The 19,564-nt window shown below is 41.1% G+C and overlaps 1 protein-coding gene across 1 annotated transcript in view; it reads left to right on the forward strand.

The window, feature by feature from the left end:
• The window catches only part of itga8 (integrin, alpha 8), a 40,260-nt gene that overhangs the window by 15,916 nt on the left and 4,780 nt on the right, over positions 1-19,564 (forward strand). The window contains exons 14-24 of the mRNA XM_069142911.1: positions 4,016-4,061; positions 4,216-4,323; positions 9,442-9,497; positions 9,894-10,051; positions 10,211-10,339; positions 11,471-11,538; positions 12,199-12,346; positions 13,053-13,145; positions 16,131-16,210; positions 16,734-16,814; positions 18,518-18,623. Of these exons, the coding sequence (XP_068999012.1) occupies positions 4,016-4,061; positions 4,216-4,323; positions 9,442-9,497; positions 9,894-10,051; positions 10,211-10,339; positions 11,471-11,538; positions 12,199-12,346; positions 13,053-13,145; positions 16,131-16,210; positions 16,734-16,814; positions 18,518-18,623 (1,073 nt within the window). The remainder of the gene's footprint in view (positions 1-4,015; positions 4,062-4,215; positions 4,324-9,441; positions 9,498-9,893; positions 10,052-10,210; positions 10,340-11,470; positions 11,539-12,198; positions 12,347-13,052; positions 13,146-16,130; positions 16,211-16,733; positions 16,815-18,517; positions 18,624-19,564) is intronic.

Raw genomic sequence — 19,564 nt, forward strand, 5'->3', positions numbered from 1 at the left:
GCTGCATTTAATCAAATTCCATGCAACTCCCTACTTTCTGTGGCACCTACTTACTTTACCATACGCCCTCACCTTATTTCTCAAAAATCTTTAAAAAAAAAAAAAAAAACTACACTAGAATAATAAATTGGGGAGAGGATTTTTGAAGTAATTTATAGACATGACATTTAGTTCACAAAAAAAGGTATTTGAAACAAAGCAGGTCTGTAAAACCACTGTTTTACTACCCTATTTTTCTCCCTAATTTGGAGCCATTCTGCTCTCAGCATTACTTTGGCTTTATGCTCCCACAAATTAGGCTGAAAATGAGAATTTGTTTAGTTTTACCTTTTTCTTTTCTTTGCCCGTGCTCCCTTTCCCTCTTTTCCTTTTCATCCTGCTATAATAACAGATTTCTTCATTCCACAAACAGGATATCAAGGAAAATACACACACATGAATACACACAGGTTCACATGTGTGGCTTGTGATCAGTTTCACCGGCAGCTGGAGAGTGTGTGTTGAGTGTGTGCCAGGCTCCAGGTCACGGTGAGACCTGTGCAGACCCACAGAAAATCAGAGCTCTGAATTACAAATGTTGTACAGTAAATACACACATAGGAATTGCAGGTTAAAACTAGTGGAGGCTCTTTGGGAGGAGGAAGTAGAGGAGAAAGTCATGGGTGGCAGAACTTCCAGCCAACACACACATCGTATAAAAACATACACACACACACTCGAACGTGCAGCGCTCATGTCATCTGTCATTAGCGAGTTGGTTGACGGAAGTGAGACACACACATCGTGTGTCGTTTGAGGGTTGTAAAGTCACACTGTTCAAAGGAGCCTGAGATGTTTGATCAGCATTATGAGAGGACTGCACAGGCGTCTGGGAGGCCTGCTACACCCGCCATATGCTCCTATCAACATTAAATGTCATTAGTCCACCACAGGAGGAAAGGAAGGATGATGACTGGGCTCCACTTTTAGCTTTAATGGACTTCATCTCCAAAGATTCTGTCATATTTCTATCTTTGAATTTGAGAGCTTGCAGTGGAAGTGAAATATAGAGCTGTACAGGAACAGAAATTACATCTGGTCTGCTTTCTGCTTAAAATCAAGCTTAACCCTCCCATTGTCCTTGGGTCAAAATGACCCGCAGCTGTGTTCAACCAAGTTCTATTTTATTTTTATATTTTTTTGGGATCATTGGTGACAGCCTCCTATGAAAGGGAGGGTTAATTCAACTACCAGCATCTTTGGTTATATGTATGACACAGACTTGATGTCTTGTACCAGGAGTTTGGGGTCAACTGTGTATCAGAGAGGTTAGATTGCCACAGGTTGCATCTTGGGTTCAGCCGACAGGTTAAAGATCAAAAACTGACCGTGTTTTACTTGTCAATCACATCAGGTTGTTGAAAGAGTTACAGACACAGAGACAGGTCGGAGTGGGTGATTTGGATGTGTGTGTGGTGGGGAGGGGTCATTAGGTTGGTCGTTTGTTTGGTAACTAGATGTGAAATGTATTACTGGGCTCCATGTCTACTTGGAGCACTATCTTATTTTCACTGCAAACAAGATGTATTTCAAGATGTAAAAAGTAAGAAAAAATGAAAGGAACAATTTCCCCAAATGTGTACCTTTTCTATTAATTCATATTTTTTGCAAGTTTCTTGTTCCCTCAGTAGTATTCTCTTACACTCCAAACCTTTAAGAAAACCTGCCATATTATACAATCGTGAAAAAATCCTCCCAAATTTGGAGCGACCATTTCCTTCTGCTTTGCATTCTGAAAGAAGTACTTTCAAATATGTATAATAGCTGCCAAATTGTCGAATAGTCTTATAATACCACACATTTACCACACGCATCCAAGAATTAAGAAATCCTCAATTTCTTTCTTAAAACCTCCTTGTTTCCCTGTGACTGCCATTGACCTTTGGCATTTCATCATCAAGGCCAGTCCCCTGCAGCCAAACAGGCAGTCAGGGCAGACAGGCTGTGACAGCTTGACAATCTGTCTAAACTCTGGATGGAGGTTGTGTTTTTACAGCCCAGGAACGACACCATCAGCCAAAGCAGCTCAGTTACTAAGACCATACCTGCACCTACAAACGTCATCAATGAGTGAAATGAATGACCAATGGTGTGTTGGCCCGTTTGTGTGTGGATGTAGGTCACTGTGTCTCCGTACACACACCAACCTCAAATCAGCAGTGCCGGGCAAGCTCTCCTGTGTGTAAGGAAATGGGATTGACATGGAAAGGAAAGTGGGCTTTATTTGATTTAGCCATTGATGCAGCCATGTGCACATGTACACTCTCACACACACTTAACCCCAGAGATGCCCGATCCACAAATCAGTCTCATGTCATGCAGCGTTTTTTTAAGGTTAAGGAGCACAGACAACCACTATATCAAGCACATATGTGTACTTGGGCTAGAGTGGAGTTACAGTTTCAGGCTTATATAACTTGTGTGATGGACAGAGGAATGTGGACTTGGAGGTGGTCCCTTGCAGCCCCTCTCTCTCTGCTGAAAACACACCTTGCTTCTAAAGGCTTTCACAGATTGTGGTTTAAAGGCCAAGTACACGATCCTCTGCCCTCATTTTCTTTCTATCATGTCATCCCTCCATCTTCTTCTGCTTTATTTTCTCTCCTTCTCCAATTGGCCCAAAAAAAAAACCACAATTATCTTAAAGTCCCTTTTCATTGCAGGATTTTTGATACAGCACTCACACACACACAACAGTGCACTCACATAGTGACGTAGTACACCCCAGGGGAACAGGGACAAGGCCTAAATGTTTAATGTTGTGGTTTCAGGGGGACTCGGTGACTGCAGCCAAAGGCAGAAACAGATGTGCCTCTCTCAGATTCAATTAGTCCCTTTCTTGTTAAATACACAGGAGAGGAAAGACACAAGCAAAGTCTACAAGAGCATACTTCCACTTGTTTCCATCCGTCATCCTCCTGCAGCAGGTTATCTCAGCATTTTAAGCCGATGGTTGATTTTAGTGCTAAAATGATCAGTTGATAAAGGCATGAAATGATCAATAGAAAATCTATTTATAAGATTTAGATGATCAAGTCAAATGTAAATGTCTGATGGTTTTCACAGTTCTTAACAGTTTTTTAATTGTAGACTGATACAAAGCTGGAAAATTATCATTTGGCATTTTTCACTATTTGTTTTCATTTTACAGGCACTGAATTAGTAAGCTAATCATAAACCTAATTGGAGATTAATTAGTAAGGAAAATAATCATTAGCTGAAGCCCCAGTTGCTTCTTACTGAGCAGTATGAGGTTATTCTGTCTTTTCCAAGATCACACAATTTAGAATCTGCTGCATCTGACTGCGGTGCCTTGTATCCATTAAGTGCCTCTCTTCAGTCTCACATTGTTTTAATCAGCTTTTGTATGTGTGTAAATGTGGGTCTGTGTCTATGTGTGTGTGGCTTTCATTGGTATGTGTCCCTTGACCGCAGCCATTAAATATCGTCTCTATTTTAAACTCTGAGAGCCAATTAAAAGTGCATGTTCATCACAAAACCCATGAAAACAAATAAAATCACATATAGATGAAATCTGCTGCTGCTTACAATTAGGAGTTCTTGCTACGCAGGCTGTTGGGAAATTTTGTTGTTTAGCAAGATGTGATTGGAGCAATGCTAAGTTTCTAATGGGGGTCCTTGTCTCGCAGCGTAGACACAAACCCAAATGTACAATGAGGACTAACGTTAATGCATGTTCTGTTTATGAATTTAGTCTGAAAAGTGTCATGTGTGAAAAGAAAAGCATGGTGATATAATGTTAATGCTATATCACTGTGTGGAAGTGTATGTGTATGTTTGTGTGCGTATTAAACGTAAGAAGTCTGTGTTTGATGAAGATTGCTGGAGACCTTGAAATCAGTCCCATCTGTGGCATTCTTTGAAGCTCTACTTCCCGTCTCTCCTCTCTCTCTCTCTCTCTTGCTTGCTCGCTCGGTCTCTCTCTCTCTCTCTCTCCCTCTCTCTCTCTCTGCAGATTTGATTGTGGGGGCATTCGGTGCAGGCGAGGTGTCGGTGTACAGGTAAAGATTTACAACACAATCTGCCTCATTTTTAGTATTTTTCAGCGAGTCCTGGAGACTTTTGTGCTTCTCCAAAACGTCTGGAAGACTCCCATGTTTATGCATGTCAAATGGTGCTATGTTTGTAAATTTGTGTTTGTATGTGTTTGTGCAGGTCTCAAGCTGTGGTGTCTGTGGAGGCTGCGATGATCCTGACTCCCAGAATCCTGAATCCTGATGATCGAAAGTGTCACCTGCCTGAGACAGATATCATGGTTACCTGGTAAAAAGAGCATCCCAGTTCATTGTTATATATTAATAATATTCAGTGTTCTGTATGTTCCACACATTCCCAGTGGGTGACTGATATATAATACCATATCTCTCCTCTGGCTGGCTCTTTGTCACCTCAGAACATTTTGAAAACAAAATGAATGTGTCACAGTCGAGTCACTGTTCGCTCCTCGAGTTTGGTCAAGGTGGGAAAAAAGTCTCTTAAAGGAGCAGTTTTTAGGTAATGAAAACACAACAATTCTTAGTTTCAGGTGATTATATACTAATCAAAACATTATAATGTGTTCAATTTCCCTAAATCCTACACAGGACTCTTAAAATATACATTTTATACAGTTTTTTTTTAATTTTGGAAACTCATTCATACATTTTACCTGGATATTTATTGTTGACACAATATTTTAATGCTGCCTTCTTGGCCAGGTCTCTTGAAATAGAGATTGTAATCTCAGTAAACTTTTTATATGGTTAAGTAAACAAAATTAAAGAAAATTAAGAAATATGACAACATCAACAAAAGTACAACAAAGGAATGGAGATTATGATAGAAAACCAAACGCTGACTTTGAAAACAGCATTGGCAATTTAACAAGCAAAGTGTTTCCTAAAGAATTTATACTTGATTTTTTTTTTTTTTTTTTTTTTTTACGATATTTCTCTAGCATCTCACCACAGTCCATAATTTGTTGTAGTGTGTGTGTGTGTGTGTGTGTGTGTGTGTGTGTGTGTGTGTGTGTGTGTGAGAATTCAAACTCTCAAACAAACATGAGACTAATGAGTCCCACTGCTGCAGTGAACCTCATGTGTAACAGAATGGTGCTGCTTATATAAAATGGTATGCAGTATAAAGTATACGCTTTCATAAATCACACTCACACTGACAGACGTGACAAATATTTCACCCCTGTGCTCTCGATGTTCACCATCAGCCAACGTCTGTTTGTCTGCATCTCTAATGCAATAATGTCGCAGCACATTGAAAAAAGTATTCTCATACAACCTGGAAATTCAGATTTATGGGACTCTGCAATTCATTTGAAACTGCATAATTCTGTTTTGATTACATTAATGTTCCTTTGGGTAGCAGGCTGCCTTTGAACTGTCTGGGGGTGAGTTTAGTTGAGGGGAACCAGTCTAAAGGCTCCTGCTGCTTTGCCGCAGTCTATTGTTGGTCTTAACTTATTGAGGCTGGAACTGCTGTAGGACTATTTAGATGGGAGAAGTGTGCTCGGCCGGTTGCCATCGTGGTGTATGCGTACTGGTGTGTGAGTACTGGCACTGAGTGAAAAGGGAACAGGGTTTGGGTCAGGTTGACGGAGAGCACTAAACTGTGGAATTTTGTCAAAACAAAACTCAGCTTATTCAAATAAACCACCATTATATTTTGCTCCAAGGAATGGAATTAGATAGGACAAATACACACACACACACACACACACACACACGCACACACACACACACACACAGACACAGACAGACAGACACACACAAAGTGACGTCTAAAGGCTCTTGTGTCTCAAAGGGGTGAAGACATTTCAGTTGTTTCCCTGCAGTGATAGCTTGAGAGACACATAATGAGAGATAGCTCAGGTCCAGTTTGTATCTTATGTATGGACCATTTCATTTCAGTCACATAGTTAAGCGTTAATTAAGTTAATTCGGGTAAGAATAACCTTAACATGTTGATGATGATACATTGAGAAGCCTGTGCGTTATCGTCAAAGCGTGTCGGACCGACTTGAAATTTAGTCTGTGCACTCTTAACATGTTTGGAATTAAAAGTTATCATAAGAATGTGTTTTCGTCAATCGGTGTGCCCGTGGCGTGGTGGCCAAAAAGTGACCCAAAAATGAGTTTTAGGTCATTTTTGCTGTATTATAACCATTTTTTTCATAATTTGGATGACGTGCTATAGTATGATTTTTTTTTTTTTAAAGACATATCAAAGGGGGGAATTGAACCCCCAACCTTATTAAGGAGAAGCAACAGTGCTAACCAATGCGTCACCAATCTTCCCAGGTGTTGGTCTGCATTGTAACAAATCTTTGGCTCACTGCAACCTATAACTCCACCGTCCACAAATATTCATTCAAATGCGACCAAAATTGCCGCAGACATTCTTTGGATAGTAGATATACATGTTTTCAAGGGGGTCTGCAGTGATATTAAATATCCTCCTGTAATGTGTAGTGTATGCAAAACTTTTTCAATTTCTCCAAACGTTTCAACTTCACGAAAAGTTGAATCACCATCAGGAGGAATCTGAACCATTAATATCAACCTTGGTGAAGTAGAATCTTTTACCTGTTGAGTTAACCAGACTGTCGGCTGAGTCACTGGAAGTTTTGAGTGAACTCCGTGAAACACTTTCTCCTGTCACGACATGTCCTCCGGCGCCGAAGATAGTCCACTGGTCTATAACACCGACTTCGAGCTGGAAATGACCTCATGAAGACACAAGCCCCACCGAGGTAACACACCTGGTTCATGGTTTACGGAAGGCGAGTCCCCTTAATAAGCCACATGGTTCACAGAGTGCGAATCCCTCTAAGGGTAAGCCACATGGTTCACGGAGGGCGAGACCTCCTAAGGCGAGTCCCTCTAAGGGTTAGCTACTCGTGTTTGTACGTGCAGTCATACTAATACTAAACCAAAGGTCAACAACAATACAAAACTCAAACAAAAAAAAAGTCCGAAAGAGACTTTTTTTTTCATTGTGCACAGTTAGAAGTAACTTAATGCATGCATGCATGTCAGTTCATAAAAAGGTCATACTCCAAAAGTATATAGTATATAGAGTATAGAGTATATAGTATATACTCTAGTATAGTAGTATAGTATAGCCAGGGCGATGCGGCTAAGTTTGATGTTTTGCCGTGACACAGGAGGTTGATGTTCAAAGTCAAACAATGCTCCAAACCTCACGAAACTTTGCACATGCGTCAGGCACCAACTTTCATGAGTTTTTGAAGATGTTAAAGCGGCCAAAAAAAAAAGGCTTTTTTTTTTTTTTTTAAAGAAGAATAAGGAACAAGATCAAGAAAAAAATAAAAACTGCAAGCACCTTCAAGTGCCGCTGGATCCCCGAGTGGGCAGCGTGCGAGGGCCCGCATATCACTGCTTGCAGTTTTAATTTTATATTATTGTTTTATATTGTTATTAATTTGTGTGGGAAAGAGGTCCCTCGTAGCAATAAGAAAATGAGCACTTGACCAGCAGGTTACCTCAGCTCTAAGTAAGAGTTGGTGGAGACCAAAAACAAAGCTGAAAGGAGAATAAATATCGGACTACATTCATGACATAGACAGAAACTCTCATCTGTTGGATTTGTAAGTAGTTTGCCAACTTGTTTGCCATATCAACTTAAGTTGTATTTGTACCTTGTTTCTGCCCAAAATCCCTTCTTTCAAGTTTAAGCAACATTTTGAAAGAGTATTGTGTACTTATTTTTGCAGAATATCTGATGCTTTGCTCTGTGATTTCAATGTAATGGGAATACATTGGACACATACACACACAGGGGCTACAATGGGAGCATGAAGGACTGCTGGAAGAGTAAAGAGGCAGCTGGTGAAGTATCAGGGCCGGTTATACTAGAAAAGACGTGTTTTTTGTTGTCTGGCCTCCTCGGAAATCAAAGGTGTTTATACATGAGCCAAATGGCCACATTCAAGGGCATGGCAATGTGAAACACTGGCTCTTGTTAAAAGAGGGGAAGACACAATATAAACCAACATCCCCCCCAATCGGACGTCAGAAACGTGTAGAGGGGAGGAAGGTTTCCTGAAGCTATTCAACCATCTGACATACGTCTGATGGCGTACACCAGTTCCTTTAAAGTGAACTTTCTTACTTATTAAGCAGACCCTTGGTAGTACAGGAGGGGATTTATGTGTGCAAAGAGGGCTGGCTTGAAGCGTGTAAGGTGGTGGATCACAGATGCATTTTGGGTAAAATTACATACAGTAATGACTAACCAAGAGCCAGAGCTGTTGTCAGTAAACTGGGGGTAATTTATGTGCTGTATATACTTAAATTTGACACACAGTGCTCATTAGAGTCACACTCGAGCACACCCTTACCAAAACCATGAAACACACACATGCATGCAACACGTATTAAGCAAGCATGAAACCACCTGTGGATGTCAAAATGACTTAGGGGAGCAATTTGTAAACTAGAAACCTGTGTTTTATCATGCACACATACGAACGTAAACTCACATCTGTATCACACACCTTTTGAATGAAGGAAGATTAGCTCATCATTATTGTGTCATCTAATGGGGACCCTAATTATTAACAAACACACAAGCATCCACAACATCTGCATTCCGGTTGTTCGAGTTTTTGAACTGAAACCAAATAAACAGTAATTACATGAAGTCATTTTTCTTCATGCCTCAAATTGCTGAGTCTTCAGTGTGGAAGCAAGAATGTTACATCTGTAAAATTCCCCAGATTAGTTGATATTAATAGTGCAGGCCTCCCCGTGCAAGAGTGACTTTCCTGTTCTTGATTAAAGAGGTGATAACACACACAAACACACAAAAAACACACTTACACATAGGGTAATACACACATAAATAGAGGAAATGCAGAAATGTTTCCCAGTCTCCCATGTCTGCGTGTCTAATGTCTGGGCCTCTGCGGTAATTCTCACTGCCCCCTAGAAAAGAGGAAGCAAGAAATGCCTTGTTTATGGGCAGTTTACTTACTTAGTTATATAGTTCTTTTTTATGATTTTTCCATTCATACAAATGTCAAACAAAAGTGTCGAAAAGTGTCTGCAATCAATCAATGAGTAAAATCCCTGGAGCTTAATGTGTGGTCATGTTTTCTTTTAAATAAGTAATTTGCTGTGAGAAGCACCTGATTCCTGGAGTGCATTCACCACATAACTAACGCTCATTATGTATACAAATAGGCCCAGTCTGCTCTGGCTAACAAGACACCACAGATTACTGAAAATTACATCCAGAGCCCACTGCATACACTTTTAAATAATGTAGCAAAACGTCAACGAAAAGCTCTTACAGATGTATTGATCATGTACAATATGCTAACAGTTTTCACTTTTCTGTCTTCCTAATATTATTTTCTTCTAGCCTGAAAGTGGAAGTGTGTGGAGCAGTGAGCGGTGTGGGGATCCCCAGTTCTGTAGGTGAGCAGCTGTGCACAGTGTGGTGGTTTGACAGAGAGGGAGGCAAATGGGAAAAGCACAGAGAATAGTGAGAATAGTCAGAGCCAGGGCTGTCTTATAACTCATTAGAGTTTCCTGCTGAAAAACTGCTGCTCTGCCACACCCAATCAGAGTGGAGAGCAAAGGCAGCACGGAGGGTTGGAACAAGAACAGAGGAGACTTAAGACACAGATAGTGGAGGAGTACATTGTTTCCACCATCTAATGGTTCTCTGGAGTGTAAAACGCCTACATAAGCTTGCATAACTAATGGAAAGTCATGGATTTAGGTTGTCAGGTTGGCTGAATCCTTTACCTGTTCACTCACACTGTCAATTCTCCATCCATCTGTCCCCCTCTGTTATTATCACCTGTCCAGACCTGAGAGCCGAGCTGCAGCTGGATTGGTTGAAAGGCACCAGGGGCGGAGTTAAGAGAGTTCTCTTCTTGGACACCGAGCAGCCTCAGCACACGGGGATCCTCAGGCTGGGTCACAGCCGCCCACGTGCATGTCTGAGCTACATGATTTATCTGAGAGTGAGCAAGTCACACAATACACGCACATACAAGCGCTAATTGATGAGCTCAGGGTGTGATGTTGTGACTCTTGCTGTTGAATGAGCTTCCTAAATGTTCAACTTAAACCAAAACAAAGATGATTGCACATTTTTCTCTCTTTCTGTTACTTCTTTCCAGGAGGAGGATGAGTTTAGGGACAAATTGACCCCCATCTCACTGGCTCTGAACTACAGCCTGGCTCCACCTCGTGACCAAAGCCTCCCACCTGTCCTCAACCGTTACAGCAGCACCTTCCTCCAAGAGCATGTGAGTATATACACTGTATGTAGAAGTAGAAGCATAATGTGGTACATTACTTGTATGTCAAAGAGGGCCGTCATTTAAAGGTTTCTTTTGGGATATTTTCCTTTATCTGGATCTAAAGCGAAAGTTTAGAGGGTGGAGTATGCTGTAGAGATTGTAATGCTCTTTGAGGCAAATTTGTGGTTTGTGACACTGGACTATATAAATAACTTGACAATGTCCAATGCTAAACACATACTGCCATATGTGAAACCCCAAAACAACCTGATATAGTGTTTCTTTCACACATTTTGTGATGACAATGCTTACTTTGGACACAAAAAGGTCAACTCCCACACAAAAAGAAACCTCTAACTCACCTTATATCCAGCTTGCATTTGCCTTTTCCTGATATAAGGCTGCCTGGGTAACCTTTGCAGATCTAAATCTAGATTATGACCATCAGAAAATCAGGATTACCTCTCACAGTAGTGTTTGTAGCTAACACAAAATAATAAAAAATGATGAAGTGGCCTGCTGCACATCAAAACCTATAGTGCTGGACCAACTTCAAACTTGGTATTCATCTGTCAAACAAGCCAGTCTGATGAAAAATGAACTCTTGTAATTACTCTTCCACTTGCAGAATGTTTTAAAATAAATATTCCGAAGTTTTAAACTTTTCCAGAGCTGACTTTTGATGTGTGTCAAGCCTTTCTACATTTTTAATTCCAGTACTGATGGAGTATACAAGGTCATGTAACCTCATTAAAGAAGCCCTGCCCACTTGATTTAGGGTTTTTAATAAAAAAAAAAAGTATTTTGTCATTAACTTACCAACTTTTAATGCTGGACATTATGTCTTAATTACAACACAACACCCACAGATGAGGACAATTATAGTAACCGCAGAGAGAGGGAACAAGTTTGATCACAAAACTATATTTTATAATAACCAAACCAGACCTCTGCCCAAAGCTAGTTGCAATAAAGCAGCTTAAAGACCTGGACAGCAGAGCTTTAGTGTGCGTGTCTGTACATATACAACACCTGCATCCTTTGTTTTCTTCCTATTGTTGGTGTCATGATAACGTGTGGTTCTCCTTAAACATTTCCTCATGACAGTCCCTCTCTCTGTGCCCCTCTTCCTCTCAGGCCTACATTCTGCTGGACTGTGGTGACGATAATATTTGCATCCCCGATCTCCAGCTCTCTGCCAGCATGTAAGACTGACACAGTCACGCCCCCTGACCTCAACCTGTAAACACTCAACACATCAGACAGCCAAGCGCAGACACACACATGCACACACACCTGAACCAAAAAGAGTATGTCTGTTATTCCTCACACAATACGCAAAGTTTACACTGAAGTCACTGACATTATAGTCCCATTTACTATGTGGTGTGTGTGTGCACACATAGTAAATGGGACTATAATGTCAGTGTCAATGTGTGTGTGTGTGTGTGTGTGTGTGTGTGTGTGTGTGTGTGTGTGTGTGTGTGTGTGTGTGTGTGTGTGTGTGTGTGTGTGTGTGTGTGAGTGTGTGTGTGTATGAGAATTTGTCTGATTTCTATAGTGTTTCCAGCTGTACGATATCTCCATGGCAGCGTTCTACAAACATCCTGTCACCCTCTGCTGATGCTCACACACACTCACACACACATATCGTTGGGGTTATTGTTAGGTTCGGGGGTATTGCATTCCTTGCAGCTGACTAAATTGCAAATGAAGTTCAGTCCAAAAAGTTCATTGGAAGTCGTGAGTCTATGCAACAAAGTGCTTTATTTTCTGGGTCCCCTACGTGGCTGAAATACAACGGTATTTATTTTGTCTGTACAATGCTCTTTTTTTATATATATATATATATAAAACACACACAGGGACCGCACAGAGATGGTGATTGGAGATGACAATCTGGTGACACTGACCATCACTGCGGTGAACCAAGGAGAGGGAGCCTACGAGACAGAGCTCTACACACTGATACCACCAGAGGCTGACTACATTGGAGTGAAGCGCAAAGTGGAAGTAAATACACACACACACACACATTTAACACACTGCACACAGATTTGTCTGAAATCAATTATCCTGGTTTGATGATTGGGGCCAGTCTGGTTGGTACTGAAAATACACACATAAAACTGAGACACTTGTCACTTCATGAATGAAGCTGAAAACAGGAAAGTGAGTTATATGAGGCTGCAGTTACAGTCCAGCATCACATCCTGTTGTGTTTTTGTGGTGTGTTTGTTAGGCCTGATTAAAGCAAGGCTATCAGCAGGGTCTGCTTTACTGGCAGAAACCCAAAAAACCTTATTATGATTTACAAGCTGCATTAGTGACCACGGAAATGGATGGGGTCAATTTGTGTGTGTGTGTGTGTGTGTGTGTGTGTGTGTGTGTGTGTGTGTGTGTGTGTGTGTGTGTGTGTGTGTGTGGGTGGGTGGGTGGGTGCGCTAATGAGTGTGTAATGGGGCTGTTTGATTGATGACATTGTTACTGTCAGAGCATTCATCACTCTTCCTCTCTGGTCTCCCCCCCTCCCCTCTCTCCCTCTTTTTTTACTCCCTCGCTCCCTTCCCCCTTTGATGGTGTTTGACTTCCCCGCCCTGTTCTTTTCTTTCACCACTTGACTCTCACTGCTCCCTATTTGTCACTTTCATTCACTTGCTCTCACTCACTCTTCTTTATTTTTCCTTTTGGATGTCCTATTCTTTTTCCTCCTCTAAAGTCTCTCTCTCAGGTGAATTGCGAGTACAAGATGATCAATGACTCCAGGATGGTGGTGTGTGACCTCGGGAACCCGATGGTGGCTGGGACAGAGGTGAGTTCTTACGCGCAAAAGCACAAACACACACTTTTCATTAAAACATCCCATTCAAACTTCCATGTCAAGAGGGCACAACTGCTCCTCCTCAGGTTTAATTCACAGTGATTGATGGGTTCCAATGATTACTGATCACCACCTTGACCCTTATTTCACACATTTTGACTCCTCCCGCTACGCTTCACGCTCACTTTGGGCATGCATGTGTTATAATAATCCGTTTAGCTCTCGCATGGCAGACACATGCAGGAAACCAAGGCTTTGTAAAGTAAAAAAGTGGTCCCTTCCTACATGAAATCCTACCACTGCGGTGCACAGCCATGTGCTACAAAGCATGTCACGTGTGAATGTTGGGTTTTTCTAAAGGTGTTGAGGCTGGCAGAGAGGCGCGTTTGTGCTCTGGAGGTGACATACAGCTTTCTGATAAATCAATTATGTGGTCATGTTTCACTCTTGGGGGAGGAGAGCATAATCAGGCATGTGAAAGGGACAAGGCGTGTGTGTGTGTGTGTGTGTGTGTGTGTGTGTGTGTGTGTGTGTGTGTGTGTGTGTGTGTGTGTGTTGCCTAGCTGATCCAGATGTTTCCCATATTTAACTCTCCCCTTGCCCTGTTGGACTTTCAGGAATCCATGAGTTTATGCAGAACATACCTCCACATACATCTCATTCAGACTCTCTGGTTGTATTGTGCAACTAAATAGTTCTAATCACTGGAGTTAATTTGTTGTGCCACATGACACAGATGTAGCACCAGTGTAGGAGGTACATCCCAGAAGGAAAGCAGATTTTAGCTCCAGTGTTGGCGTCCAGCTGCCTGCCTACATCTATTTTTGTCTATTTTCTTTCTCTTTTTCTCCCAGTTTTAGTTCAGTGAGTTTATTAATAGTCATATATCAATATACGATCGTATTATATTACTGTTTCATGAAATTAGAGTGATTACTTAATTATTCCAAGCAAAATTGAAGTGAAAACTACAAAATTAATTGTTTCAATGCTTTGCTTCAGGATGAACGCAGTTCTCGTACAGCTCATGTATAGTATAGGTGCAAAGCATTAATGGAAATGCTTGCACACAGACTCTATGCCATAAAATGTGTCTCTAACCCATAACATTACTTGACATACATTTCAGTCATCGCCACATCCTCATCAAGTCAAAATTGTTGTCAAAGTTGTGGTTTCAACAACTTTACATGAAGCGGTGTAGAGTCACGTGTGTAGGCATTATGTTTTTGATTTATGATGTGTGAAGTCTGATTTTCTAATATGGGAGACTGTAGCATGATCATTGCCTTTAACATAAATTCTTAAATGAGTTTGTCAACATTTGTCTTTATTATTATATATATACAGTAGATCAAGCTTGGGTAAATATTTATGGGATTAAATTAGGGTCATAAAGATTTTGTGCTTGTGAAATGATGTTCACAAATAATTTCACAGTATTTTATATAATTTTACAGTATGACCCTAATTTGATTCCATAAATATTCTCATTAAAACGGTAACATTGACTTCAGGCCCATTTCACAGCCCTACTTTTAGGTGTCCTTTGTGTAAAATGCTTTGAGTATCAAAAACACTTTAACCTGTAGCAGGTTGTTCAAACTTTGTAGTTTCATCATCCTTTAGGCACAACAACAGTGGTAAAAAAGACGTTTTATTTGTTCAGATGGACAGCTTTATTAGGCTGATAAACAATATTAAAATGCTTATAGAAACTTCTCAAGCCACTACTACTGCTGTTCCAAAAACATTTTTGTTTTGCAAAGTTTTGGCCAAACACATTGCGGCACAGTTTTGTATCTGCCAAGAAGACAATAGCCAAACACAGAAACAGTGTATTCAGTCATATTGTGGCAAAGTGATAATTATTTTGAATGTAGTGTACAGATGGACAGCAGAGAATATTTTAGTGCTTTGAGCAAGGTTTTGGTGGATGTTTTGATGGTTCTCTCCACCATAAAAAAGCACAATCAACTGTAACCAATGTTAATTCAAGTGCACCACAGCGACTGTCGGGACAAAAACTGCAAACATTAGCTGTTGCCTTTCAGGCCAGTAGGGTCAGGTGCTTTAAAAACTGATTTTAAGACGCCCAGTTGACCACTTGGTTTTATTGAGTAAGACGTCTGCTCTGTCGGCTGCCCCCTCCCCCACCCCGCTCTGTGACAGGGAGCTGATAGTGATGACTCCTCTGTAAACAGCTCACACTTATTTGGTGCCTGTCTCTTTAGATCTTCCCTGCCTGGTTCTTCTCTTCCAGTCTCTCTAATGTATCCCATAAAGATGGCCTGACTTTGTAGTCCCGGACATCCCCCCACACACCCTCACCTACACACACACACACACACACACACACACACACACACACACACACACACACTCACACACACACACACACACACACCCACACACTCCACAGGCCTGCCTCTTGAAGTGTTAGTGCGAGTCTGGATGCTGTCATTTCCCTCTATGGACCATGTGCTCTGGACCTGTTGTTCTGTAGAGCTCACACAGACATGGACAGATTTTCGGACACTGTCATGCAGCATCGAGCGCTTACACACACACACACACACACACACACACACACACACTGTCATGCAGTGGATGATGAACTAAATCCTCCACATGTTTTGAGTTAGCCTGGAGGACAGGGGATTTAAACTGCGGAGAGACAAGAAAAGTAACTGTAGCTTTTATGTGTGTGTCCGTAGTCTGGATTTTGTCAGATTTAAGAATCTCGCTTTTATCAACACAAACACATCCAATCCTGATATTCTGCCTTTGAAATGACAGAGGACGATCTCGTTAACAGGGGTTTTACTGTCTATTACTGGACACATTTAGACGTGATGAGGCTTTTGATGTACAGATGCATCTTATTTGTCGCTGTCTCTCCTCTCTGTCATCTCTCATCACGTTTTTTTTTTTTTTTATCATCTCTTTTTGCGTTTCCTACATACTCCTGCCCAGCTGTCTGTTGGTTTGAGGTTTTCAGTCCAAAGGCTGGACGATGCTGGACCGAAAATCAGCTTCGAGCTACAGATCCGCAGGTGACACACCCACCAACACTCACGCATACCCAAAAAACCTTCCTCTCTCTCTCACACACACACACACACACACACACACACACACACACACACACACACACATGCAGACCCTCACAAAGAGCTGTTTGTCTCTTTTCTCAGCCATGTAAATAAGTTCTGTGTCTGTCCTGATCCCATCACTGTCTGTGGTTTGATGAAACTAACCGCAGAGACAAAGGAAGACAGACGGCCCGAAGGAACTCCAGACAGGAGACAAGCTCCACACAAAATGCCCGCTGTTAATTTCAATACATCACTAGACACAGATGGTTGAATGTTGCAAGCCCCCCGCTCGGGGAATTCTTCTTGGATTCAGCTGAACGTAAAAATACAGCTTTATTTTGAGTTCTTCTTGAGTTTTGGTTTCACTCATACTGTATTACAGCCTCATTTGAAATGTTTTTAATGGTTAGATACAGAATGTGGAGCATAATGAATGCAGGTTGTGTTTAATATTATACCTTTTTATTGAATCTCTCCACAGCTCTAACAAAGATAACTCCGACAGCAACCCAATCAGTTTGAATCTGTCCATCGTTGCCAAAGCTCAACTCGATTTACGTGGGTGAGTCAAGCATCTTTGAATGTCAGACTGTGACGTCTTCTCCAATAAACGGCGACAATATACAGTTGATCTGGTTTCAGTGTAAACTTTTTGGTGCTTGCAGGATATTGCTGTTCCTTTTGAAATGTTTGAATTTGTGTGCCCTGTTTATAAAACAGCATAAAAACACATTTCTATAAATGAATTTGAACTAATCATGTGCATGTGGGATATTTGCAAGCCTTTGACATGTCCATGGTTGCCTGTATGCCCGCTGATGTACACACAAGCACGCACACAGATCAAAGCTTGCAAGCCGTTGTTTGGGTGTGGTCAACTATACATACAAACATAAGAGGACCTGGGATCAACAAGAGGAGGACATATTTCTGTGTTTGCAATGTAGAGCTGTCCTCTTTTGTCCTCTTTTGTCCATGTAGCATTTCGAATTTCACATTTTTAGTCACAGTTATTAAAATACATAATGGGGTCTTTGCTTAGACCTGATGAAACTGTGTCCACCTTAACTTTCAAAATTAACCAAAGTAAGATAGTTAATTTGGGCTTGTCATGGGTTGTGGCTCTTTGCTAAACTAGCTTGATTGCATGTTCATTTTGCTCACAAACATTACGCCTCCAGTTGGGGACATACACATTTTTGCCCACTTAGGTCAGACTACCTTGAAATCTTCAATATGATGTCATCAAAAGGGACGGGATGAGGTTTGCAGCAGTTACATTTCCTCACCAAGAAAATTTCTGCAGACATTTCTGTATAAATGATTTCAGTTCAAATTTTAGTTCAAAATCTCTTTTAAAAATGGACTAATAATTCCACTTCATTGGGTATACTTGAACAATCCAATAATGGTCAGTTGTTTGTTGTTGTTGTTGTTGTTGTTGTTTTCAGAAGTATGGCATCTAATCTACATAAATTTAAGCGAGGCGGTTTAAAATCACAGTTCTGTACTGAGCTGCCAAATAGTCAGATGTGTTTCTGATATTCAACCCCTCTCTTGTATGTAAATATGGAGAACAATTTTTTTTAGACATCTTTCAATAAAATGCGGTCCCATAAAAGTAGAATTTATGGCAGAAGAGTGCATGTGTACAGAATAAAGTGAACACTGAGTGTACATGTATATGCAGACATGGAACTTCTGACTCCATTTACTGTATGACGACATAACTGTTTAAGGACTGTTTCAATCTTTTTGAAGTTTATACTAACATTTTACTCACTGTCCACATGTAACAGATGTCCAATTTAAAGGGTAATTGGACACTCTTATGGTACCTCACCTTTACACTAGCTGCGACGTATTCCTCACATAATACAATACTGTGTAAAATTGATACGAAAATTCACTGTCCGTCTTTGTATTGCACTCCAAAATAGACTCCAAAGTTTAGGTGACACTAATACATGTCTGAGTTATCCAAATCAAATCGGTAATTTCCAAAGTTATTGTGCTTTTAAAGAAAACGTGTAAGGATACTGGACTGGTAGTTGGATGTCGGCTTGTTACACAGGCAACAAGGCCTACGTGACACAACCAGACAGTCTCCCTCTGTTGCTGAAAGGAAACACTTAAATCAATTATTACAGTGAGTCAGCATTCATATGTGCTTTGAGTATTAGGTTAAGACTGACTTATAGAAACAGCCAACCCCATCAATGTGTATGTACATCATTATCACCAGGCTGTTTCTCCTCCCTACAGGGTGTCTCATCCCTCACAGGTGGTGCTGCCATTCCCACACTGGGAACCTAAAGAGAAGCCTGTCAAAGAGGACGATGTTGGACCCCAAGTAACACACATCTATGAGGTACATGCACCCCCTTACCTTGAAATACAGCTTCTAATCTACGGTGAGGAGGAGGAAGGAAGGAAGTGCATTCGGAGATGAAGTGATGGAGAAATAGAAGGCTAAGCTGTTCTGTCTTCATTGTTGTTGGTCAGAAAGCTTGTCGGAAGATGAAAAGAGCAGAAAAAAAGGTGTGGAAAGTTGTAAATTATGCCACAGCAAGGGTGGAGGGGCTCTGTAAGGTGAAGTAAACAGCAACACACTCACATTAAAACCAGTAGCTCTATAAAGAAGGGAGCTCTGGCTGATCAAAGGTCTCCAGCTCATGAGTAATTACTGCTATGAAGGCAGGAAAGAGCAAGAAGGGGGGGAAACAGAAAAGGAAACGGGGAGCAAGGAGAGCATGGAGGGAAGACGGATGGAAATATTGTTCTTAAGAGAGGAGATAGTGTAATAAATAATTATCATAGAGGGGAAAAACAAGGTCAAACAGAGGAACAGGCAAGTAGATAGAAGGAGGAAGAGTGGCAGACAGGCTGGCGACACTTTACAATGGGGGTATGTGCATGTGTATCCGTGCGCTGTACATGTGATTTCTTTTTGTTTTAGAAGGACGGCAGCTTCATTGAACTGGAGTGCGGCAGTGTCTGGCCTGTCCTGCAGCTGATAATGATTTTCGTTCGCGGTACTTTTCCCAGTGGGCAGCTGCTTCTAGTTAGGGAGGACAGTTTTTTGCTCTTGCAGAATTCCTGCCCTGCAGCTCCAGGATCATGTCCTGTTTGGATGACTTGCTTCAGTGTTAATAACCTTGCATGTGTGTATGTGTGAGACAGAAAATACAGGTCAGGGTAAAAATTTTTATTGAATTGATGGTTCATTTAAGCTCATAATTAATTCAATTTTGACGTGGAATGATGACGCTGCTGATGCTGTAGATTTTACTTGTCTTGTGTTTCAATCCC

This window comes from Embiotoca jacksoni, unplaced genomic scaffold (genome assembly GCF_022577435.1).
Source record: "Embiotoca jacksoni isolate LCO1_2020_lvr unplaced genomic scaffold, fEmbJac1.0.p SCAF_11, whole genome shotgun sequence".
NCBI classification, from domain to species: Eukaryota; Metazoa; Chordata; class Actinopteri; family Embiotocidae; genus Embiotoca; species Embiotoca jacksoni.